Here is a 21,789-nt window from a genome sequence, read left to right on the forward strand (position 1 = left end):
GTCTTTATAGTTCCCAAGCACAATGACAGGAAATCCGAGATATGTACGTGTATTTGTACTTGCGGGATTCGCTCTAATGTTATTCCTGTGAGGCTCACTGCATGTCAGTGATCTGTGTGAATCTGATACACCGGGATGTCACATGTTGAATGCTGGTGTCCTGACTGCGTGCATCACCACCCCGCCCCCCCCCACCCTTAAATAAGTCTCTCAGCTCATCTGGCTCCCCCCCCCCCTGTCTGTTTCTCTCTCACACTCCCTTGGCTTTCCTACCCCACATGCCCTTTCAAAGGGAGAAACATCCAGTACTGCCTACGAGCTGTTGCGTCTTGCCTCAGGTTTATTTTATTAACAGGAAACGTTTGTGACTTGAAAAAATAAATGAGTCTCGGGACGTAAAGCGGCAGTTTTCCCGGCAGCCCAGGGCACCCGGTAGTTGCTCTGTGGTTTGTACAGACCTTGGGTCCTGCTGCTCCCATTTAAATGGCCCCCAGGTAAACATAGAAACACAGCCAGTGTCCAGCACGGCTCGCATTGTTCTGCAGCTTTTCCCCATGAACTCACAGGAACTTGTTCTTTGGGAGAAATATGTGTGTCAGAGTGACATATTTGTGAGTGACTCCTAATTCCAGAGATCAAATTAAATTGTTACCTTGTGCCCAATTTTAAAGACTAGTGTTAATTCCGTGTTTTTTTCAGCAGGTGTGGTTTGCTCTCTGGTATTCCGTGGTTCGCCTTTCCTGGATTCGAGCTTTAAACGCGGCTCTCTTCACCTGTCCCACTTGATCTGAGGATGAGATGCGTAGAGGAAGGGCTCAGCTTAACAGCTGAATAGGCCGAGCCAATTATGAGACTAATTTCCTTTGAGTTAGCCAGTTCATAGGTCGATTCTTAGGTATTTAAGGAGGCTGTTTCTGTAAATTATAAATAAGCCAATCAAATGACAGAAAACCTTATAAAAAAAAAGCACATTGCTTGGTTTATAGCAAACGAGAGAGTGTGAACACTCTGCCTTTCGCCAGTTTAAGTGACTGAATAGATTCCAGTGGCTGCGGTCGATGTAAGTACCACATCCTCTCCTTTTTTAGGGGTGCATTGAGATTTGTGGTTTAGTTCCACGTTTGTGTAAAACTTTCTCTCCACATGTTAGGGTGATTCACCCGGCATTCTGTGCGCCAGAGGGGGGTGTCGAACGGGACCTCCGGCCTCGTCTGCGCACGTGTGCGGTCTGTGATTCACGTGCGCCCACGTGTGTGTGTCTGCTTGCGTATTTCTAGGAGTATGGTCACCGTCAGGAGGTCAGGGTGCAGACGCCGGGGCGTCGATCCAGGCTGTTTTGCTGGGTCCCACGTGACCCGCCGAGCATCAGAAAGTTGGAGACGGGTTGTGGCACCTTCCATGCCGTGGCAGGGCTGCCTGTTTGTTTGTTTGTTTGTTCGAGGGCACAGAAGCGAGTGCCCAAGGCTGCCAGCTCGCTCTGCCACATCCAAACGAGCGGAGCATGCCCCGGCGAGCGCGCCAATGGCCGCCGGCCCGTCCTCCTCTGTCGCAGGCTCACGCTGCGTTGGGCTGCCCCCACGAAACGGGGAGGGATTCACACACGTCACGCATCAAATCAGCAAACTGCATTTCACATGTTAGTAACGAGGGACGGAGGCGCAGCGCTCATGTAATTATGACCACATTTTTAAAACACTCTGTAGGCTCACCCAGACTTCAGTCTTTTCATATAATATATGTGCCTTATATATATATAGGCAACACTTGTATGTTTCTCTTAAGGTCCCCCTGCACACACACACACAGATGCACTCCCCGCGTCTCGCTGCCTCATCCCGTGCCGGTGAGGCTGACGGCAGGCCAGGGACCTACGGTGTGAACGGGACAGGAAATGTGTGAGCTCTGAAGGCATGTGTTTATGCTGGGTGCAGCTGGCCTGCTCCCCCACACTCGTGGGGAACACAGAGCCGGCTAAGTGCAGGACCAAGGGAATGGCTGTCATCGCGCAGCTCCGTTCTGCTCCTCGCAGCTTGCTAGGCTGTTGTGTCCCTAGAAATATATCAATTCTCTTTTATACACAACTTGATTGTAGCTGTAATGAATATCCTATATTTTTTCATGTAATTTCAGTACAATTTTAATATTATTTTTTAATAAAATGTCTTAAGAAATAGGTTAAAAACAACACAGGTCAGCCTAAGAGATCATTTCTGTGATTTATAGAACTGCACCTCCACAATTCTTGGTTTATCATATCTTTTTGAAAGGTTAGAACTCCATTCCGACCCAACTCACGGCACCCAATGGTGAAGTGGGTCCAGGCCGAGGCAGTTTCCGATTGGTTAACTGCAGGCTGCATTCTTAGTGATTGGTGATTGGTGGCTGCTACTCTTTGCTGTGAAAGGAGTTATGCTCCACACCGCCCCCCAGAGCCTGGGGCTCAGTGCTCTGTTCCAGTCAGGCATCCAATAGCTGTATGACTTCCTTTAGGAACACACACGTACACATACACACTGTTCTGTGGTCTCAGTTGACCCCCGAGCACAGGAACTGCTCTGACAGATTGGGCAGCATTGGAGGGGAGGGGGTGTGTGTGTGGGGCGGGGGGTGTCCCTGGCTGCACTTCTTCCCTTATGCTGGGAAAGATCACAGGACTGATCCTTGTGGACATATCCATCAAAAAGGTTTTGGCCTAGAGTCAGTTCTGTCTCTGTGATGGACTCCTGGTAGACAGAACTCACTGAGTGATAACTAATAGCAGGTATGTAGTAGAGATGCATCTATTGTTTTCCCCCAACCTGTTTGTCAGATACATTGTCATGGGACAATGACTAAACAGCTAAAACACTAAAGTTTACGTCAACAGAAAAGTCCACTGTGTCACACAAATTAGAAGTCGGGACTTGTTTGGGTTGCTGAGAATATTTCCAGGCTTTTATTCAACACTGTGTCTTATGAGCGCAGTGGGGTAGCTATCAGGGAGGTATTTCCTGTAATAAGTTATCCTATACTGCGCTCTCTCCACACCCAGGGACCTATAAAGCAGCCTTGGACGAGGAGTCATAGCCAAACACATGCCTTGACTCAGGTCATATCTTAGGACAAACTTAGACTTTAAGAGGTGGCCTGAGGCATCACATCTAGGTGGTTCAAATAGGTTTATATCTTTAGTTTGTTACAGTTCTGCAGGATCTGTGTTTCTCGAAATATGGTGTCTTCCACAGCGATTGTTACACCTTCCAAAACGGCATTGCTTTGCAGCGTAACTGTAGTGTCACATCTCCAGCTCATACTGAGGATTCTGTGTCATTATGACAGACCCACACCAATGTTCCTCTGCTCTCACTGGCCCCTGTTGTACATGCTGGGACAGCTGAAATGTTCTGGAACAGTAGCAGGTGAGCTGTTTGTGTTGCTAGGGGTAACAATGGCATGCGGCTGGGGTCCTATCATCTAGGGAAGGCAAACCCCCCCCCCCCCCCCATTTACGGTGTCATGGTCCTGGCCCGCAGATTAACACTGCTCTCTTTTCCTTCAGGGTTTATTTAACCAGAACACCCAGAGCTGTAACATGGAAAAGGCTCTTCCTGTTTTCAGCCAGGGGTTAAGCAAAAAAGCCTCTGGCCACAGAATATCCTGTGTTTATATAAGACGAGTTTCCCCTTTTTTTCACGTTGTGGTTTGACGGCCCGAAAGGTGCGGCGCCACCCGGCATCTGCAGTTTTACAAGTACATGTGGTTTCAAAAGCATCACATTGACTAAATTAAGCTGTGTGTCTTTCCATCAAGTGTGAGCTCCAGTCCAAAGAGAGCCGGGGGGGGGGGGACGCACAAGTGGTTCTCAAATGAAAATCTTTCGCCTGGCCTCTGAGCCTTAGCAAAGACAGGCAGAGCGGGAGAAAGAAGGATGTGTCAGAGCGAAGGGCTCGCTAACGCCACCAGCACCACTGTCCTTGTCGATACGATGCAGGCGAGCTTCACTGTGGAGGTCGGGGCGCCTGGCAGGCGGCTGCGTTCACCTCCAGCCGCCTCCCGGCCGCTCGCTGCGCCTGATGTGGGCGGAGTCACGCGTCACCAGCTCTAAGGTCGCAGAAGTTTGCTGCCGGCACAGCAGGACCCCGGGAAAGCAGTACAGGACTCGCGAGTTTTATTTCCCCCGATTTGCGGCGGTATGTAACACGAGGCAGTAGTAGGGTTAGGACTTCACCTTACGTAACCCGGGAATTTAACCGCAGCTCCGGAGAGCGTTGGGAGAAGGCGGCTTAGGGACCGTGATACATTACAGGGAATCATGCTGTCCCCGTTACTGTTTACACAGTCATCATTCCAGCCTGTTCACAGCCAGCTCTGACAGCATTGCCAATGTTGACAGTTATCAACCTTATAAGATTTTTTTTTCCTAGGGCACGTAAAATTATTAGGCTTATTAATCATGTGCTGTTGCTAAGTTTATAGATTTTATACAAGACTAATCTTGTATAAAAACTGCAAAAGATGTACTCTGTTTACTCTTCGCTGGCATCACTAACAGCCACTAAGTGCATTTGAATACGCTTAATTCAAGCAGGCTGGATTTGTAGGATATTTTTGCAGTCGTTGCTACACAAAAGGAGCAGCACATGTTCAAGGGCCAAAAATGTGGCCATAATGCAGATAATGGATTCTTTAAGTTTCTGTATATGGGGTGGAAGAGACAGTTGGCAGCTGCACAGCCTGCATTTCTCTCGTCCTCAAATGCCTCCAAATCAGGCAGGCTGGAAATTTCAAATAACAAACGGCTCCAGGAAAAACAGGCGTTTCATGGGGAACGGGGACACGGAGAAGAGAGGGATGGGGAATGGAGGCTTTGCAGCGTGTTATGGAAAGGTAGGTATGTGCACTTTGTTGGTCCTCGGGGGAAATTACTTTTCTGCAGCAGGTCTGGGCACATGCAGCAAGCTTAGCAGATACTCAGCAGTCACACAGTAAATAGAACATGCAACATACATGCAATACATACAGTGATTAGTATGTGAGTTTAGAAGAGCTTACGTGCGATTAACACGTTTTTTTAATGTCATGTGAAGGTGGTTTCACACGTTACACCATGAAATGCTCCTGTGAATGGCGGCTGTAAGAGGAGTCAACAGTTTGGCTGCTTTTGACCATCGGCCTGGGTCACTTTGGGTCAAGTGGTCAGGCAGCCTGGAGCCTCTTGCCAACAGCCGTGAGGTCGGTGGCCCCAGTGTAACGTTGCAGTGACTGTATCATTGGCTTGAATCTGACCTTGGGGGATGAACGCGGTCATGGTATCAGAGTCCCGTGTGTCAGCTGCCCTTCACACTGGGAGCAGCAGGAGGACTAATGTCGCCTGTGTCGCCTGTGCCGTCCTGTGTCGCCTGTGCCGTCCTGTGTCGCCTGTGCCGTCCTGTGTCGCCTGTGCCGTCCTGTGTCGCCTGTGCCGTCCTGTGTCGCCTGTGCCGTCCTGTGTCGCCTGTGCCGTCCTGTGTCGCCTGTGCCGTCCTGTGTCGCCTGTGCCGTCCTGTGTCGCCTGTGCCGTCCTGTGTCGCCTGTGCCGTCCTGTGTCGCCTGTGCCGTCCTGTGTCGCCTGTGCCGTCCTGGCTGCGCGCTTCTGGCGCAGCTGTGCAGCCCAGCCGGACGTAGCACAGACTGACATCTTGTCGGCGGCGTTCGGGACGGTCATGCCGCGACGTGGACTGGAGCGAAGGACTGAGGATCCCAAGGCAACCGAGGCTCTCTTACAGCTCATATGGTGCAGCTGCGAACGGAGAGAGAGGAAAGGAGGGGGGAGAGAGGCAGAGGGAAGGCAGGGGGTGGGGGGGGAGGGGGAGGGAGAGGGAGGGAGCGAGTATTGAATCATGAAATGAGAACCACATTTCCTCACCAAGCTGAAATGTGGACTTTCCATTTTTGCTACTGGCTGACACGCTCCCCCCCCCCCCCCATCTCCCCCAGAAACAGGCAGAGTGCAGCAGTCTGCTGTTTGTTTATGGCCCTTTCTGTCCTCCCACCCCCAGCTCCGCCTGCTGTTAGCTTCTGTGAACCTTCCGGGCAAGCTGAGAGCCAACTCTCTAAACAAAAAAAATAAAATAAAAAATGTAAATGAAATGAGCGGCACTTTGGTGCTCGGCCTTCTGGGCGAGGCTCTGCACGTTCCTCCACGTCGTGCGGTTCCTGCTCTCCTTCCATTCCTGACACATCTGGCATTGCAGAGCTGGAGCCCGGGACCCACCTCAGACTGCTGCCACTGGACCGGACACGGCATGGCCGTGAAAAAGCCCCCGATGGGTCAGAGGGCAGCTGCTGCGCGGTGGGGGCCAGGCGGCCTGTCCTCCCTACCCTTCTGTTGTCCCTCTTGCTCTCGTACACTCTGCCTCCTTCCCTTTTTCCACATAAAGCTGTTTTTCATAAAGTCGAGCCTGGAGTTACAGTCCCAGAGGCGCTCCGTGAAACACTAGTCCTGTCTGACGCTCTGCCAAAGATCCCAGCAGAAGATACTTCTTGCCTTGCGCTTTTGTGTTCCTGCACTCGGAGACTGTCAGAGTCCCTCCGCTCTTTAAGGACGAAGGACAAAAACAGCCATAAGGACGGAGAAGCCGATACAGTGAGACTAAGCGGTGTCACTCCTCTTTTTTCTTCCCATCTCCTCTCCTCCACACAGCCCACCATCACATCCCTATCTTAGGGGCCCTATCTTATCGATATGCCAGTGATGTAAACCGAAATACCCACCACTAGGTGGTGACCCCATGCGTCCGTTACCTTCACTTACTCTTGTCATTCTCTGGGATATGCAGCGGAGGGGGGCTCGTCCCATTGGGGGTGTCAGACGAGGCCTGTGAGCGCAGCACTCATCTTGAACAGTAAAATAGCAGCAGCATAAATAGGGAGCGATTAAGGGGTCTCTTGTGGTCACCAGGTTAGATAAACATCTACTAGACAACTGCATGTCAACAGAGGGTCATGTCCACCTGTTCACAGTGTAGGGTTACAATGTGTTTAAAACACAGTTCAGTGTAGGGCACCTCTTACTACAGCACATAAGGTCAAATTTTGGTCTTGGAGAATGGAGGGAAGAGTTGGAGATCAGTGTATGTGTCTCTGCATGTGTGTATCTGTATGTATGCATACATTGTTGAAGCTGTGATATCTTGAAATCTGAGCCAAAATACTGTATGTCCTTGAAACATACTAATTTCAGAGCAGGCAGTTCTTGACTCTTGGAAGTAATCTGTTCCACAAACCCTTACATAAGTCAAATTTTATGCAGTCAGCTCCACCCCCATCTCGTTCACTGAAACACATAAGCCAAAAATATACTTTTAACCCGCACACACATTAAATCAATCATCAAATCATCTTCCATAAACTATAGCAACAGAAATATTTGAATTTGTGCAAGTTTTACATAAATGGTGAGTTATCTGTACTCAGAACTGGGATCAACTTCCATTGGGCCATAAAGGAATAAATTATCGCTATTGGGGTTGCTAAGTGTGCAGATTAATTGATTGGATGTGTATTTGCAAGCAGCAGATGGACATTAATGGTGTCCCTAATTTGGGTAAATTCCCCCGAATTTGCTGCAAAAGGATTAGTGTCTTAGGGTTTGGAGGTAGAATCATATAATAAATGTGTTTTTAAATGGGAACACCCAGGAGGCTGAGCTAATAAGCAGAGTGATAAATTACAGCTGGGCCAGGAGTTTATACTGAAAGAAAACACACACACACCAAGCCACATCGGTGCCGGCTTCCCACTGACTCACTTTTAATGTAATTAACAGTGCCGAACTCTATCTGAAAACAGATCAATAAGAGGAAAACACTTCAATTAATAATGCCGTTTGTGTTATAAGGACAGGCGCCCACTCATGGATCTACATATACATCCCAGTAAACTGGTGCAGGCTGGTATGTTATCATATGGGTTTTGAGTTCCTGCAGAGGGACAATCAATCAGGACCCGCTTTTGTTGAATGACCTAGACTTTTTTTTTTGTTGTTGTTGGTATTCTAATGTAAGGTGTAGATGTCACGTCTGCATGAAGTCTGGAGCTTTTCTCGGGCACCAACCTTTTGGCAGCAGCCTGAGACTTTGCTGTGTCCCACTTCCCCTGGGAGCCCCCTGCTGCTCCTGGGGATTCGCTGGGATGGCAGGGAGCCATGCGCGGGGAAGGGGGGGGGGAAGCGGGGGCTGTGTGCTGCTAGCGTGTGCTGAACCCGCCCGGTCGCCCTCTGTAGACGGTTGCTCATTTCACCTTATCTGCCACCCTAGAGCACTTAGCAGGATGCTATCCCCCCCCCCCGCCGCGCCCCGCACATCGCTCCCCCTGCTCCAGCGATACCCCACAGCTTCCCTGGCAGACAGGGACTCTGAGAGAATGCTGTCTGACACCGACAGCTGGTGGCCAGCGTTGGTAGTTCTTCATTCAAAACTTAGAAGTTTTTTTTTTGTTTTTTTTTTGCCCTGATAGTTTGTTTAGTTTACTTATCCCTCGTCGGGTGTTTCCGTTCATTCTCACCGAAGTTGGAGCCAGACCGGAGGGTTTGAGGAGTGCCTGATCATGGCCCGATGAGGGCTTGATTAGTAAGTGACGAGCGCCAGAGGGCTTTATGAGGGTCTGATGAGAGTCTGCCGACGGCGTGCTGCTGTTTCAGCAGGCAGCCCGTTGCCCAGGTTACAGCAGAATGCGCTTGTTTGCAGGGTGACCGTTTGGTGGCACGTGGGCCTTTGTCGGTTTCAGCCTTTTGCATCAGCGTTGAGTCTGAGTTTGCTGGTGACACGTGCTCTTCACTGGGATACATATTGTAAGAGGGGACTGAGTACATATTAACCCCCCCCCCCCATGGCTGTCCTTTGCCTGAATGTGACTCGTAGATGTTTGGTGAACATTTAGGGTCTGGGTGTTGAATGATCATTCTGAGTTTAGCCGCGTATTCATTTACAGATGTGCGAACCCATAACTGGGCAGCCAGGTCAGTTCCTCTCCTCCATTGCCCTCCGCCATTTATTCTTTCCTTCTGTCTTCCCTTTTCCCTCTTTCATGTATTATTATGTATAAATGATGTAGTAATCTTCTACCGCAAACCCGTGTAAAGCGCCTTGGGGTGACACTGTTGTGAAAGGTGCTATATAAAAATAAATTTAATTGAACTGAACACTGCCAATGCAGTGATGGGAGACACGTCATTCACAGTCGCTGAAAACATGGACGCACTCACCACTTGTGCGTCTGTCACGCCTCCTGTTTTAAGTACTGTGATAGGACCCCCTGTTGCCTGTTAGGTCTTTCATTAAGCGGCAGCCGGCTCTATGAAATGCAGACATGTTGTGGTCTGTAAGCATTTAATAATTTGGGAGGAATACATTTGGCTTCGATTCTCCAGTTTCCTCGCTACTCTCTGTAACTGCAGAGCTGTTTCCAGTTATCCGTTTTTCCGTCCTGTACTCCTCGCTCCTGTTTGTGCCGTGACGAAAGCCCTCCTCGTAGTAGGGGCCATATCGCAGTAATCTGCTCGGAACACGGCGACGTCTCGACTTACAGCCCAGCATGTCCACACATCTGCGTGTCCACGTTCACATCCCTGCCATCTGCATCTGTCGGGGTCTGCCCAGTCTTCTGGAGTTCACCGAGGACACGGCTACGGAGATCGTACGGGGTTAAACGGGGTCGCGACCCTGTGTGGGAGGCCAGCCGCAGGAAATGCTGCACGCTCTCCCTCATGCGTCCATGGCAGCCCAAATGAGCGCATTAATGCCGTCCTCTCGCACACATGCAGGCACGTACCTGCACACACGCTCTCCCGCTCGCCCCGTTCACAGGCCTGCTTGTCTCGGGTTTGTAATTCGATGTTTAATTAGATTTTCTGGGTTATGGGTGTTTCCGGAGAGACTCTCGCTGCTTGTTAAATGCAGCCCAGGCAGCTGCCAGAGGCCACAACAGCAGCCGTTTCAATCTCCATTTCCTGTCTGTCATGGCACCCTCCCTCCCGCTCTGCGCTGTCTTTATCCGCTCTGCGCGCTCTCCCCTCACTTGACCCCCTCCGTTATGGCTCTGCGGCAGAGGACAAAGACTCATAGGCTTGCAGCTGATCTTTAAAGTCCCCGGAAGGAGCCCCACTGTTACGGCCTTGAGTCTGAGTCAGCGCCTGATGCGTTATCCAGATGTATAAATGCGTAAAAATTGTTAGTTGCTGTGGATAGAGCATTAACTACTAACAGGATAAAAAGTGGGGAACTGCACTTATGTCCAGGACACTAGACATAAGAGCAGAAGCACTGTGGAATCCTCATCTGCTCACTGTCATCATCTCCGGAGACACCCTAAACACCAGTGGTGCCCCCAGTTGTTGGCAGCAGGGTCTTCTGCATATGTGTACCATTTTCAGTATATAAGGGGCTTTGGTCCAGCAAATAGGAACGTTTTGGAATTTTCAGTGAATTTGGGTTTTTTTGCCCCTAACCATGCCACTCGATTGTGTTCTCCCACTTTGTCTAGCAGCCGTTGGTTGGCTCAGTATCTGACAACGTACTTTGGGTTTGTGTGTCAGAGATACACAATATATCCTATTTTTCAGTTATCGGGGCAGGTGAAATTTTCCACATTGGTTCACCAGTACTCTTTTTATTAGAAGCCATGGGTGTCTGTCCTCCTCCTTTTCTAAATCTTTGTTCCTGTCGTCGTTTGGGGTCTCGGGATGGTGTTACTGAGGCTGTGCCGGCGAAGGCCTGCAGTGCGGCCTGCAGTGCGGCCTGCAGTGCGGCCTGCAGTGCGGCCTGCAGTGCGGCCTGCAGTGCGGCCTGCAGTGCGCCCCACGCTCCTCTGCCGGGTCCCCATCAAAAAGTCTGTCTGTCTCTTCTGTCTTCATCCTGGGCAGTCTCCTCCTCTTTGGCAGTGTTTGCCTTTCTCGCCGCTTCACCCCAAACCCCCCTGCCCTCTGGTGCCAGGCACAGGGGCCTTGTCACATGATCCGCACACCCACGTTCCCTCCGGCCCGGAGTGCTCTCTGGGTGCCCTAACCCTAACCCTAACCCCAGCGAGCGCGGTGCTCATCCCCGCCACAGACCACACCCGTTTCTTTGCCTCTCTTGAATTCAGATCCGGTGCCTCAGCACAGAGCAGTACAGCTGAACGGCCGCTGCCTTCCGGTCTGTATCTGCCGTGCGTCCTGCTGCCCGGCTGAGTGGGCACTCACACGGTGTGCGGACACAGAGCCTCTGCCAGGTTCTCAGTACCGCTCCAGCCTGTGTTCGGTCACCTGGGCGGGGTCTCGGGTCTGCGCCATGTCACCCATGTCTGGCAGTACCCCTCGCTTTGGGATCGGGGCTGGGGTAGGTGGCGGAGGGGAGACCTGAGAGAAGCTTGGACATGTTTTTGTCCTGTATATGAATAGGGGAATGACAGAGGAGTTCCTCTCTGCCGGTTAGCTTACAGTGCTCTTCTGCTGGAGGAGGTGAAGCAGCAGCTGTTCAGACAGAGCCGTGGGGGGTCCCCTCTTACAGCCCGGTGCAGACACCCCTATTGTCCCTCCCCGAACTTCCTGCAGCCTCAGCGCTCCCTGTCCCCTTGCTCTTTCCATGTCCTCTCACCCCGTTGTCTCTCCATGTCTCCTTTTCTTGTCCTCTTACCCCTAACTCTTGCCCAGTGGAGTATAAGAGCATGTCCACAAGAGGCAAGTCACTGAAACACACGCAGATGCACACAATGCATAGCGTGGACAGTAACACACACACACACACACACAGCCTCCCCTAACAGGCTGCTCAGGAAGCGCATTCTTGGCATCAGAACACAACTGCAGAATTGGATTTCATGCATGGCTATGAGCATAAAGTGCCATTAGTTTCTGTTTACTCCAATCTCACTCCTCGCCACGTGTTTCAGTCTCACTCTTTCCTCGCCTTTTCTCAGGCACGTTGTTCGCAGCGTATCTCCAAAGCATTTTAAAGTGTTTTACGGCTGAGAACCTTTGTGACTTTCCACATGCTGGGAGATTTCCATTCGGACACGCTGAGCCTCTCTGCCAGAAAGTGACACCTGGTGGTCAAAAATAGCAAGTGCACATTTTTAGAAGCGACAGGACTGTTGTGGGCGTTTCCCTTTTAAATAGCCTTCCGATTGACAGATTCATATTGAGAAAGGTCAGTAAATCTGCTTCAAGAAAATCCTGTCGTTACCGTCCGCCAGCATCGACAACATCAACGTCGTTAAAGCAGAGATGTGATTCAACGGCTAACTTTAGCCCTAACAACACCTACTCACTTTGTGAATTGTATAACGTCGACATGCACGGCGTGGGCTGAGCAGCCAGTGGGCCGTGGACCTGCAGAGGTTTTCCTTCTAATATATTATGCAGAGTTAGGTTTAGCTTCTTCTGCTGTGTTCTGTTCGCCCCTGTTTTCAATGTGCAGCCGACTTTGCATCAGTTACATATTGCATGTCTTTATCTTCAGTGGAAACGGTGTTGGAAAAAGCATTATATTACAAAATGTATTGAATTGTACATTATTGCACATTTGCCATAATGTTTTCTTGGGGTGTTTGTATGTACAGCTGTATGCAGTCATAGCCACAGCCCTCTCTGATAGCCAGTGCTGGTATAGCTTCTTTAGGGCTCCTTCTGAGGGGTCCAAAGGTGTGTCCCCCACCCCCCCCCCCAAAAGTCTGTCAGCTAGGAGACTGATTACCTTATGTACATGAATCCTGTGTAATTCTTCATGCATTAATGTTCGGTTGGAGTTAGTCACTAAATAAGCATTTATACGTACATCCTGTTAGCCTGAATATATTAGTGAATAAACTAAACAAAACTAAGGATTGCCAGTCACGCTGTTGCTGGTTGGAATCCCGAGGATGAAGGTGAAATACAACGTGTGGAAAGATGTTTCATCTTTATCAATTAAATGTTCTGGAATACTCCATACAGAGAGCATAATATTTATAGTATTCAATATAATATAATATTCATGGTGTTCGGTAAAGTGTAGCAATGATAATAATAATAATAATACACTTATGGCACTTTATCGCTATTCAGAATAAAAAGCACTTTACAGAAGAAATTATAAAAATGTATAAAAATCCACAACTGAAATGTTTATTAAAATACAATTGAAAATAGAAGTGCCGTTAAATGCAAATGAAGATAAAAATATATGAAGGAATAAACAATAATGAAATAAGATAGCAAATGCCAGCAATAATGCTGCAAGCTGCTTTTGGTTTGAAAGTGCAAGTTACTCAGTCTGCCAACCATTCTAGTGTGCGGTAAATAACTGAATGAGGGTGTTTACATGGATATAGCAGGCAGGGAGAGATGGAGGGCACAGTGTTTTGCGTCTGTGGACGGCCCTGGGGTCCCCGCTCACCCAGCTCGCCATGCTGTGTGTGGATCTGGCCGGGCACAGGCGCCAGGCACAGATGGGCACGCAGATGGGCAGCTTCGAACACCTGCTCTCTCACCCACCCAGCCAGCCAGCCAGCCTGCTTGCCAGCCTGCCCCACTGCCCCACCCCAGTCTCGGCAGGGCTGCACACCGCCATTCTCATACCGCTTACACGAGCGGCTCCGAGTTAGAAACCGTTTGTACTGTTATACATAATGTCCTGAGTCTTACGGGCAGCAGGTAGCAGCTAGGATGTGCAAGCAGAGAGTTACTACTACTCTGTAAATCTTGAGCAGACAAACTAAATTGTTCCAATGTGCCTAGCTATATAAATAGGTAAAATGGGGTGGTGTTTTGGACAAAATGGATCGGCAGCAGTATAAAAGCGGATTTTCTGGGGTAGCGAGCTGGTCCTCATTAATTACAGACCCCGCCACACGGTGCAGCTTGAGTCTCTGAGCCTCACTTTCAGGACTGAAGAGCGTTTTGTGGAACTTAAGCGCAAACAGAATTGTTGGCCCAGTTTAGCCGGGTCTTTTTGAAATCAAGACCCAACTCAAGGGGCGTCCGCAGAGAACGCCAGCGGAAAGCCAAGCACTACTGTCAGATGGCGAGTGGTATTATAAGATAGGAAAATAATAAATAAGTGGCAACCTGGAAAAAATGAAATAAAGTCCAATAAATGAGCACTGTGAACATCTGTGTGGGCTAGCCTTAGGGATTATGTGGGTTTGGAACATTTTAAGCGCATTAAGGATTAAGAAAAAAGGTCAGAATGTTTAGCAACACACTGATAAACCTCTTAAGCAAAACTCAATTGGGAAGCTGTGCTGTTACCCCAGGCTGGCGCAGATTCGGCCTTCGTCCGCGAGTGTGTGCGCGCACTCGCACTCATGCACACACATGCACACCGTGTCACACAGCAGTGTGTTTGTTTGTTCACAGAGGCCGTCAGACGCCATGGTGTGCTTGGGTGTCTTTGCCAGCACACAAACCCATTTCTCTTACATGTAAAATTATGTGTTCAGAAGTAAGAAATAAATATGCGAAGCTGCTGTAAATGTGAGTGTAGGAACATGCTTGTATTCCACACATGAACCACCCACACATGTACAGAACGATTTAGAGATTCTGCACACACCAGGTCTAAAGAGGCTCGACTGAGGAGTGGGCTTCAGTTCGCAAACAATCGCTCCAGACTGTCACGTACTGCTCTTCTGTATCCTACATAAATGAAGGATTCTGGGTAACACAGTGTTCAGAGTAAGACACCGTGTTTGGAGTGTGTTTGTCGGGGCAGTCTGAGCACACCTGCACTGCCCCTGGCCACTGGGTATTGGGGTCCAGCAGCCTTTCCTCAGACTAATTGCTTTCTGGCAGCTGTCCGGGTGACTCCAGTCCTCCACCGGCCTTTAGCAGCACCTCTGGGTTTCTGGCATTTTCCGTTTGTAATTATATGCTTATAGTCACATGCTCACCTGTCAGTCCTGAGTGCCAGTTGGAGCCCTCTGCAGTGCCCCCATAGTCAAAGGTGAGGGAAGGTAGCCTCTACAAATGAGCTGGGTTGGGGGGGGGACATGCTGTAGCAGGTCATGGCCAAGGCGGAGAGGCCTGCTCTGTCTTTGCCAGTGTCTGTCTGGGTGATGAACATCAAGCTTTACTCACTGGAGGCCAATTTCTTCTGTCACCTAAGCCCACATTATGCACCATTCAAAACACACACACACACACACACACACACACAAGCTGTCAGACTATTAATAGCCCTGTGTTTCCATGTGGTTTCATCTGGGAAGTCATTGGGTTTTTTTTCCTAGTGAGTTTCCGACACCCGATTGGCTCACTGCGAGTGATGGTGTGTCAGACAGACCCAGAGGCCAGTTTTTTTGATCTCCCTGAACTTTGGGTCTAATCCACGTCTGCTGCCACAGAGAGAGCGAGGACATATAACCTGCTGTCATTGCTGCCATCGCCGTACCCACACGGCAAGCTCTCGCTGCCTGACAATCACAGACAATTCCCAGTAGTAATCATAGAAACAGATATGTTATCCATCCATGTTACAGTGCATGTAATCTTCAAAACATTAATGTGAGGAGTGTAGTGTGTGTCTGCCTCTCTGTCTTTGTGTGTGTGTGTCAGTGGAGATGCTGCTGTATTTAGATAAGACCACTGCTGGCTGACTCTAAAGCCAGACTGATGATGAACAGAGACGCTGATTCCCCAATTCATCACACAGTCCACCAGCTCTGGGTCTGCTTTACGGGCCTCAGTGGAATGTGTGTGTCACATGTTGCACTGTTTTGATCATTTTTACCTCTACCCGTTGTCCTTTTTGTTTTTCCTCTTTCCATGAGGTTGACCTTCGAGATGGGAAGCTCACTGATGACGGCAGGGGGGTTTGTGTGTGTCCATGTCATCGCTGATGGCTTTTCATTTGAGACGACTTGCAGATTTGATCACGTGTAGAGCTGGCCACAGAGCAGCTCAAAGAAGAGCCGGACCCGGTTGGCACCTCTTTCACTGCTCGAGGTCATAACTGGGTCAGGGCTAAGCTTAGCATCACCACGCCGCCTGCTCTGCAGGGCAAGCCACTTCCTTTACTGAGACTCCGGAGGAATCGGTCCCTCACAACATCCACACGGGTGACTGAGGAAGACCTGTGATTTGACCTCTGGCAGAGGTCAAATCACAGGCTAATATTCGGTCACCTGACTCCCTGCATTAGTTCTGTCGATGACATGGACTCTTTATTTGACAATTGGCTCTTTGCAGACGCTCTCAGTATTGACATGAAAACAATCGGTATTCAGCGACATTCTAGTTCTCCCACCGCTGAACTCTCGAGCAGTATCGGTCCATTCCACCTGGAGATAGCTAGGAGTATCGACGGCCTGGTTCCGATTGTGCTTCCGATCGATTCTCGATAATGCGCGTGTGTGTTTGTGTGCCTGTGTGTGCGCTGTCAGCAAACAGGAATGCGTTGGTACTGCCAATAACTAAGATGGCTGCCAAGCGCTAAGATGGCTGCCAGGATTAACTGGAGCGAATGTGCATGCGAGACGGAAGGAGAGAGACAGAAAAACACAGGCAGCAAGGAGAGGAGCGACTCTTCTCGCTTCAGAGAGGGGGAAAAACGGCACAGTGCTCTTCGGCTGTTTTTCGCGTTTTGATATATACGTTTTCCATTTGTTTCTGTTTTTGAGCGGTTTCGTAATCTCGTTGGGAGTGTGGAGAATCGTGTTGCCGTGTGCCCGCTTATTCCGGCGCCCCCTCCAGCGGCGGCAGGAAAACCCTGGGAACGGATGCATGCACGTGTCACGGTAACCGTGCCGTGCTTCCAGGGGCTCATGCACCAAAGCCAGCCATTCTCAGAAGTGCCGCATATTAGTGCATTCTGTCCCGTGTCAACGTCCTCTGCAGTGTGCAGTGTGTATACCCCCGTCTCCAGCCTTAAGCAAAGGTTTAAAAACAAAGGAATGCAGAAGTGGAAGGACTGTGTTTTTCAGCGGTATAAGGCTCTGTCTAAGTAAAAGACACTCCCACACTTTGCATTTTGCACAGAATAAATAAAGCCAGGTTAACAGATAAAAAGTCCTTCCCAGCTGAAAAGCGTGAGAAGGTATTTTCCCACATTTAAAGTCGTCGTCCTTCCTGCTGATTGCTTTCTTTCTCCTTTGTCTGTTGTGCAGAATCAGGACAATCAGACAACTCCAACCAGCAAGGAGACGCCGACATTAAGCCTCCGCCCAACGGTGAGGCCACAGCACGGGAACGTCTCACATGATCATCACATGAAAGCAGTGGCTTCAGCTTCCGGTCTTACAATTTACCAAAGTGTTTACAAATCTGTACATGTCATATTAAATTATGTTTGGTTGATGAGGGGGGGTTTGAAACCATCTTGGGAAAATGTCTAAATGACATAAATTTCTGTGAATCTCCCAGGGTGCCTGGCGGCACCTAACATTCTGCATCCTTTCCTTGTCAGGCCACTTGAGTTTCCAGGACTGCTTCGTGACTTCAGGAGTGTGGAACGTCACCGAGCTCGTCCGCGTGTCACAAAGTTAGTGATTCCTGGCCCCTGGAGCACCCTCGCTGTCTCCATCTCCCACTCGCTTTCCCTGTCGCATCACTCTTGGCCGTGCTCTGTCTCACTCCCAGCCCCACTCTACCTCACTCCCGGCCACACTCTCACTCCTGACCACATTCTGTCTCCCCCCTAGCTGCGCTGTCTCACTCCTGGCCATGGCCCGTCTCACGCACCCAGCTTCACTCTACCTCACTCCCAGTCACACTCTCCCTCCCAGCCACGCTGTCTCACTCCTGGCTGTGCTCTCTCTCACGCCAGGTTTCGTCATCAGATACACTTCCCTATGTGCCCCAGATCATTTAGTATCCTGAACGTTTCCTGCCACGGTATCCCGTTTTCAGGCCGTGTCTCATCACATTATTTTTCTTTTCTTTTTTTTATAATCTAGCCCCAGTTGCAACAGCAACTGGTCCGAATTTCTCACTGGCGGACTTGGAGAGTCCCAGCTACTACAATATCAACCAGGTGGCCTTGGGACGCCGATCCATCACCTCTACTCCATCCACCAGGTATGTGTGCCCCAAGACCACATTGGCCATCAACAGCAGGCAGCTTTTTGACTCAGCCCCCCTGTACACCCAGACACAGTCTGCAGGTTATAGAGGGTTAGAGGAATTCAGGGTACCACCAAGGTTTCTCTCTCTGCTGACTTTAAGCTGTGTACTCTGTGTAGTCCTTGTGCATGCTCTATGCTTCTATGGTCTATGCTGTGAATGTGTGATGGGACCTCTCTTTCTCTCCCTCCCTCTCCTCCCTCTGTCCCTTGCTCCTGCTGTCTCTCTCTGTTCCTCCTCCTCTTGCACCACAGGACTGAAATGGAGCTCTATGCAAGTCTTCCACGGAGGTAGTTTCATTGACTCTGAATTCTCACGCATGGTGGCACAGCAGGCCAGTCCTGCAGTAGACAGACACACAGTAGGGAAGATAGGGGGCGTGCATACATGTCAGCCTGTGTGTTGCAGACTGTTTGGCTGCGCGACTCAGCAGCTCTCCTGGCATTGGTGCTCCAAGTAGATGAAAGCTGCCAGATCTTGCCCGTTTCCCTTCTCCCCGGTTTCTCCTCAGAGGTTACCGCAGGAGTGTAGGGCAAACCCTGAGCACGCCGTTTTGTATACCAGTCACACGTCAATGACTGTGCGTGGCCTGCCTTAAAGCAGCGGCTCGGAGATGGAAAACCCCAGCCCCTGATTCATGTACCCCACAGTTCCAACAAGCGCAAGTCCATCGACGACAGCGAGATGGAGAGCCCAGTGGACGACGTCTTCTACTCCGGCCGCTCACCCGCCGCCAGCAGCTCCCAGTCCAGCGGCTGGCCCAACGACGTGGATGCAGGTTTGACTTGCCTCTCTTTGGAGCCGTCTTCTTCTTGTTTGCCTTCTCTACTGACCCCCCCCCCCCCCCTTTGAACCCTGTTTATCCTCCCCATCCCCACCCCCCCACAGTGCCAATGCATCCATACTGGGGGGAACAGCTCTGGCCCTGTCAGCTTTAGGGCGTTCTTCAGTCACTTGACTTACATGTCTAATGGCAGATGAGGGGTCTTCCCACTGCCTGCTGCATCACACCCTGCAGCTGTGAAGGGCAGCGATGAGGTGACACAATTTGCACTGTGACGGGTTCCTCAGATGGAATAATCAGCACTGCACCAAGCGAGAAAACACAGCAGAGCATCTGTATGCAAGATCAGCTGGCGAATGCCACCAGCATAATTTATCATGCTGCAAATTGCATATTTTTGCATTAGTATCACAAAAGATAATAGTTACAACTCATAAACAGTGATTTTAGTAGTGTCATTTTGTAGTGTCAGTTATGAAAATTAAATACAACTTTTACTAGTCATGTCCTGAAGTTGATCCCTGGCAGTTGATCACTGACTTAATTGTAACGCTTCATTTTCGGGTAGAAAGAATCGGACGTATCGATACTGTTAAGCTGGTTACTTGAGATCCAGGAGCTTTAATGCGCAGGAAGGCATGACTCCTTAAAGACTTGTTACTATTACTTGTTACTGTGATTATGAACCTGACAGAAAGTCCCTTCTAACGCACAGATTGCAGGTCATTGTGAAATTCTGGGTTTATGTAAGGAGTTCTGCACCTAAGAATCCTCAGGCCACACACAGGCCAAAGTATTGTCAGATTTAAGTCACTGGATCATTCAGTCTTCAGAGCGTTATAGTCCAGCCCCGATCAACTCAAAAGAGGCACAGATCATGGACTGAGCATGAATCAATGTGGCTCTGGTGTAGCTTTGTGGGGCTCTGTGTGGTTCTTGCATGGTGTTTGGTCCTTCCTGTAGCTCTGTATATCTCTCTCTGGTTCCTTATGGCCCTTTGTACCTTCCTGTAGATGTCTGTCTCTAGCTCTCTCTCTGTGATTCTGCATGGTTCCTTTGCACCTCAGTATAGTTATGTCTCTGGTTCTGTGTGGTTCTACATGATTTTTTGTACCCTGTAGCCGTCTGTCTTTCTCTCTCTGCTCTTTCTCTCTCTGTCTCCCTTTGTCCCTATGTAGTTCTGCATGTTTCTTTATCCCTTCCAATAGCTCTGCGTCTCTGTGTGGTTCTGTGTGGTTCAGCATGTTTCTTTGTACCTTTCTGTAAGTCTCTGTGTCTCTGTTTGCCTCTGTGGTTCTACATGGTTCTTTTCACTTCCATGTAGCTCTGTCTCTGTGGCGCTGTGACGCTCTACATGGCCGCATGCATAGTTCCATGTAACTTGTAATCTGGTTCAAATGAGTTTGTGGTGCAACACAGGAGTGTGTTCAGGGTCCAGATCAAGTAGAATTTTTGTACATATTAGATTGAGTTTTGCTGCTCCCTTGAATATATATGTGGTTTGATATTATAGATGTCGGGATTTTAGCATCCTTCGATTGATACAGCTTGGAGTAGTCTTGTCTATATTTGCTTGGAGTAGTCTTGTCTATATTTGCTTGGAGTAGTCTTGTCTATATTTGCTTGGAGTAGTCTTGTCTATATTTGCTTGCCTGATATTCTTGGCTAATTGTCATTAGAATGACTTCTTATTGGAATGACATTTTTGGATAATGATTGTATCATGATAGGACATTGTAGATCAGGGGTGGACAGTCTTATCTTGAAAGAGCCGTTGTGTGTGCAGGTTCTCGCTGAAACTCCCTAATTAGATTACTAATTAGGGGACTGATTGGCAGAAGAGTCCTCACACCTGGGTTTGAACAGAGGTTATCCCAAAAACCTGCATACACACCGGCGCGCCGTGGATAAGATTGCCCAGCCCAGCCCAGCATCTTTGTCACATTGTAAAGAAGTCATTATAGATTACAGATTAAATGTGAAATTATTACACTAAAACCTAGTCATTTCCTCAAATCAACACCACATACCTTCTATTTAAAAAAAAAAAAAAAAAACTTGCAAGCAGAAATTCTAAATTTAGAACTAAGCTCACAGCAGCTGCTGTTTTTCTGAAGGTGAATGACTGGAGTGGGTTATTTTCTGTAAGTGTGGTTAATCTTATGCAAATGTGTTATAACTTTCTTTAGGGTGTTACGTTCACAATTTATGTTTTTACATTTTGTAGACTTTCTAGTATATATTTAACAATTAAGAGATTTGGTCAAACATCAGTCAAAATAAAATAAAAAATTCATATTACGATCTCCAAGGTAACTTTATTTCTGTGTCTCATCCAAATTATGTAGCCTTTTTGATCAATTAAAATCATAGCTGGACAGGTGGACTAAAATGTCACCCTTCAGTCATTCTAATGTCCTAAGAAGGATTCTAATGACAGTGGGCAAGAGCAGATTGTTACTATGGCTACCAAATGTTTAGCGTTGCTAAATTAGGGAAACATTTAGGCCAACTCCCTGTGTTCCTCCTGCATTATTCAGAGCTGCCTTACATTTTCACCCGTGACAGTTTGCCTTTAAATTTGCCTTTTGATCTGCCTTTTAATTGTGGTCACACATATACCTCTCGGAGGATTTCTAGCTTGGATGGATATTGGTTTTGAACAGCAGAAATTGTCTGCATTACGCTGGGTACACACCAAGTCAAGGGCAAAAATCTAGCACCAACCAAGTCCAAACGAACGATCAGCGCCTGTCGGCTCATTATGATTGTGAAACTTTGCGCTGGAACATTCCAGCACAACTGAAGGTGATGGCTGACATACAGCCCAATCCGAGAGCTTGGTTTCACCATCTAGCTTTGACAGGCAGTCACTGACTCTCACCAACAGCCGGAAGGGCTGATGGCCCCAGGCTTTAGTCATCTGGATTGCTTATGCTGTATGTGTAGATCTACTATTGAATAAGGTGGA

The 21,789-nt window shown here is 48.9% G+C and overlaps 1 protein-coding gene across 17 annotated transcripts in view; it reads left to right on the forward strand.

Moving 5' to 3' along the window:
• Positions 1 to 21,789, forward strand: part of nfixb (nuclear factor I/Xb) — a 116,767-nt gene that overhangs the window by 74,121 nt on the left and 20,857 nt on the right. For 11 of the 17 annotated variants that reach the window (XM_072705251.1, XM_072705249.1, XM_072705258.1 and 8 more), the window contains 5 exons: positions 17,080 to 17,142; positions 17,379 to 17,453; positions 17,869 to 17,989; positions 18,289 to 18,324; positions 18,685 to 18,812. In XM_072705251.1, the coding sequence (XP_072561352.1) occupies positions 17,080 to 17,142; positions 17,379 to 17,453; positions 17,869 to 17,989; positions 18,289 to 18,324; positions 18,685 to 18,812 (423 nt within the window). The remainder of the gene's footprint in view (positions 1 to 17,079; positions 17,143 to 17,378; positions 17,454 to 17,868; positions 17,990 to 18,288; positions 18,325 to 18,684; positions 18,813 to 21,789) is intronic. The other 6 variants (XM_072705252.1, XM_072705266.1, XM_072705256.1 and 3 more) reach the window with 1 other exon arrangement.

Source organism: Paramormyrops kingsleyae, chromosome 22, assembly GCF_048594095.1.
Source record: "Paramormyrops kingsleyae isolate MSU_618 chromosome 22, PKINGS_0.4, whole genome shotgun sequence".
In the NCBI taxonomy this organism is placed as follows: domain Eukaryota; kingdom Metazoa; phylum Chordata; class Actinopteri; order Osteoglossiformes; family Mormyridae; genus Paramormyrops; species Paramormyrops kingsleyae.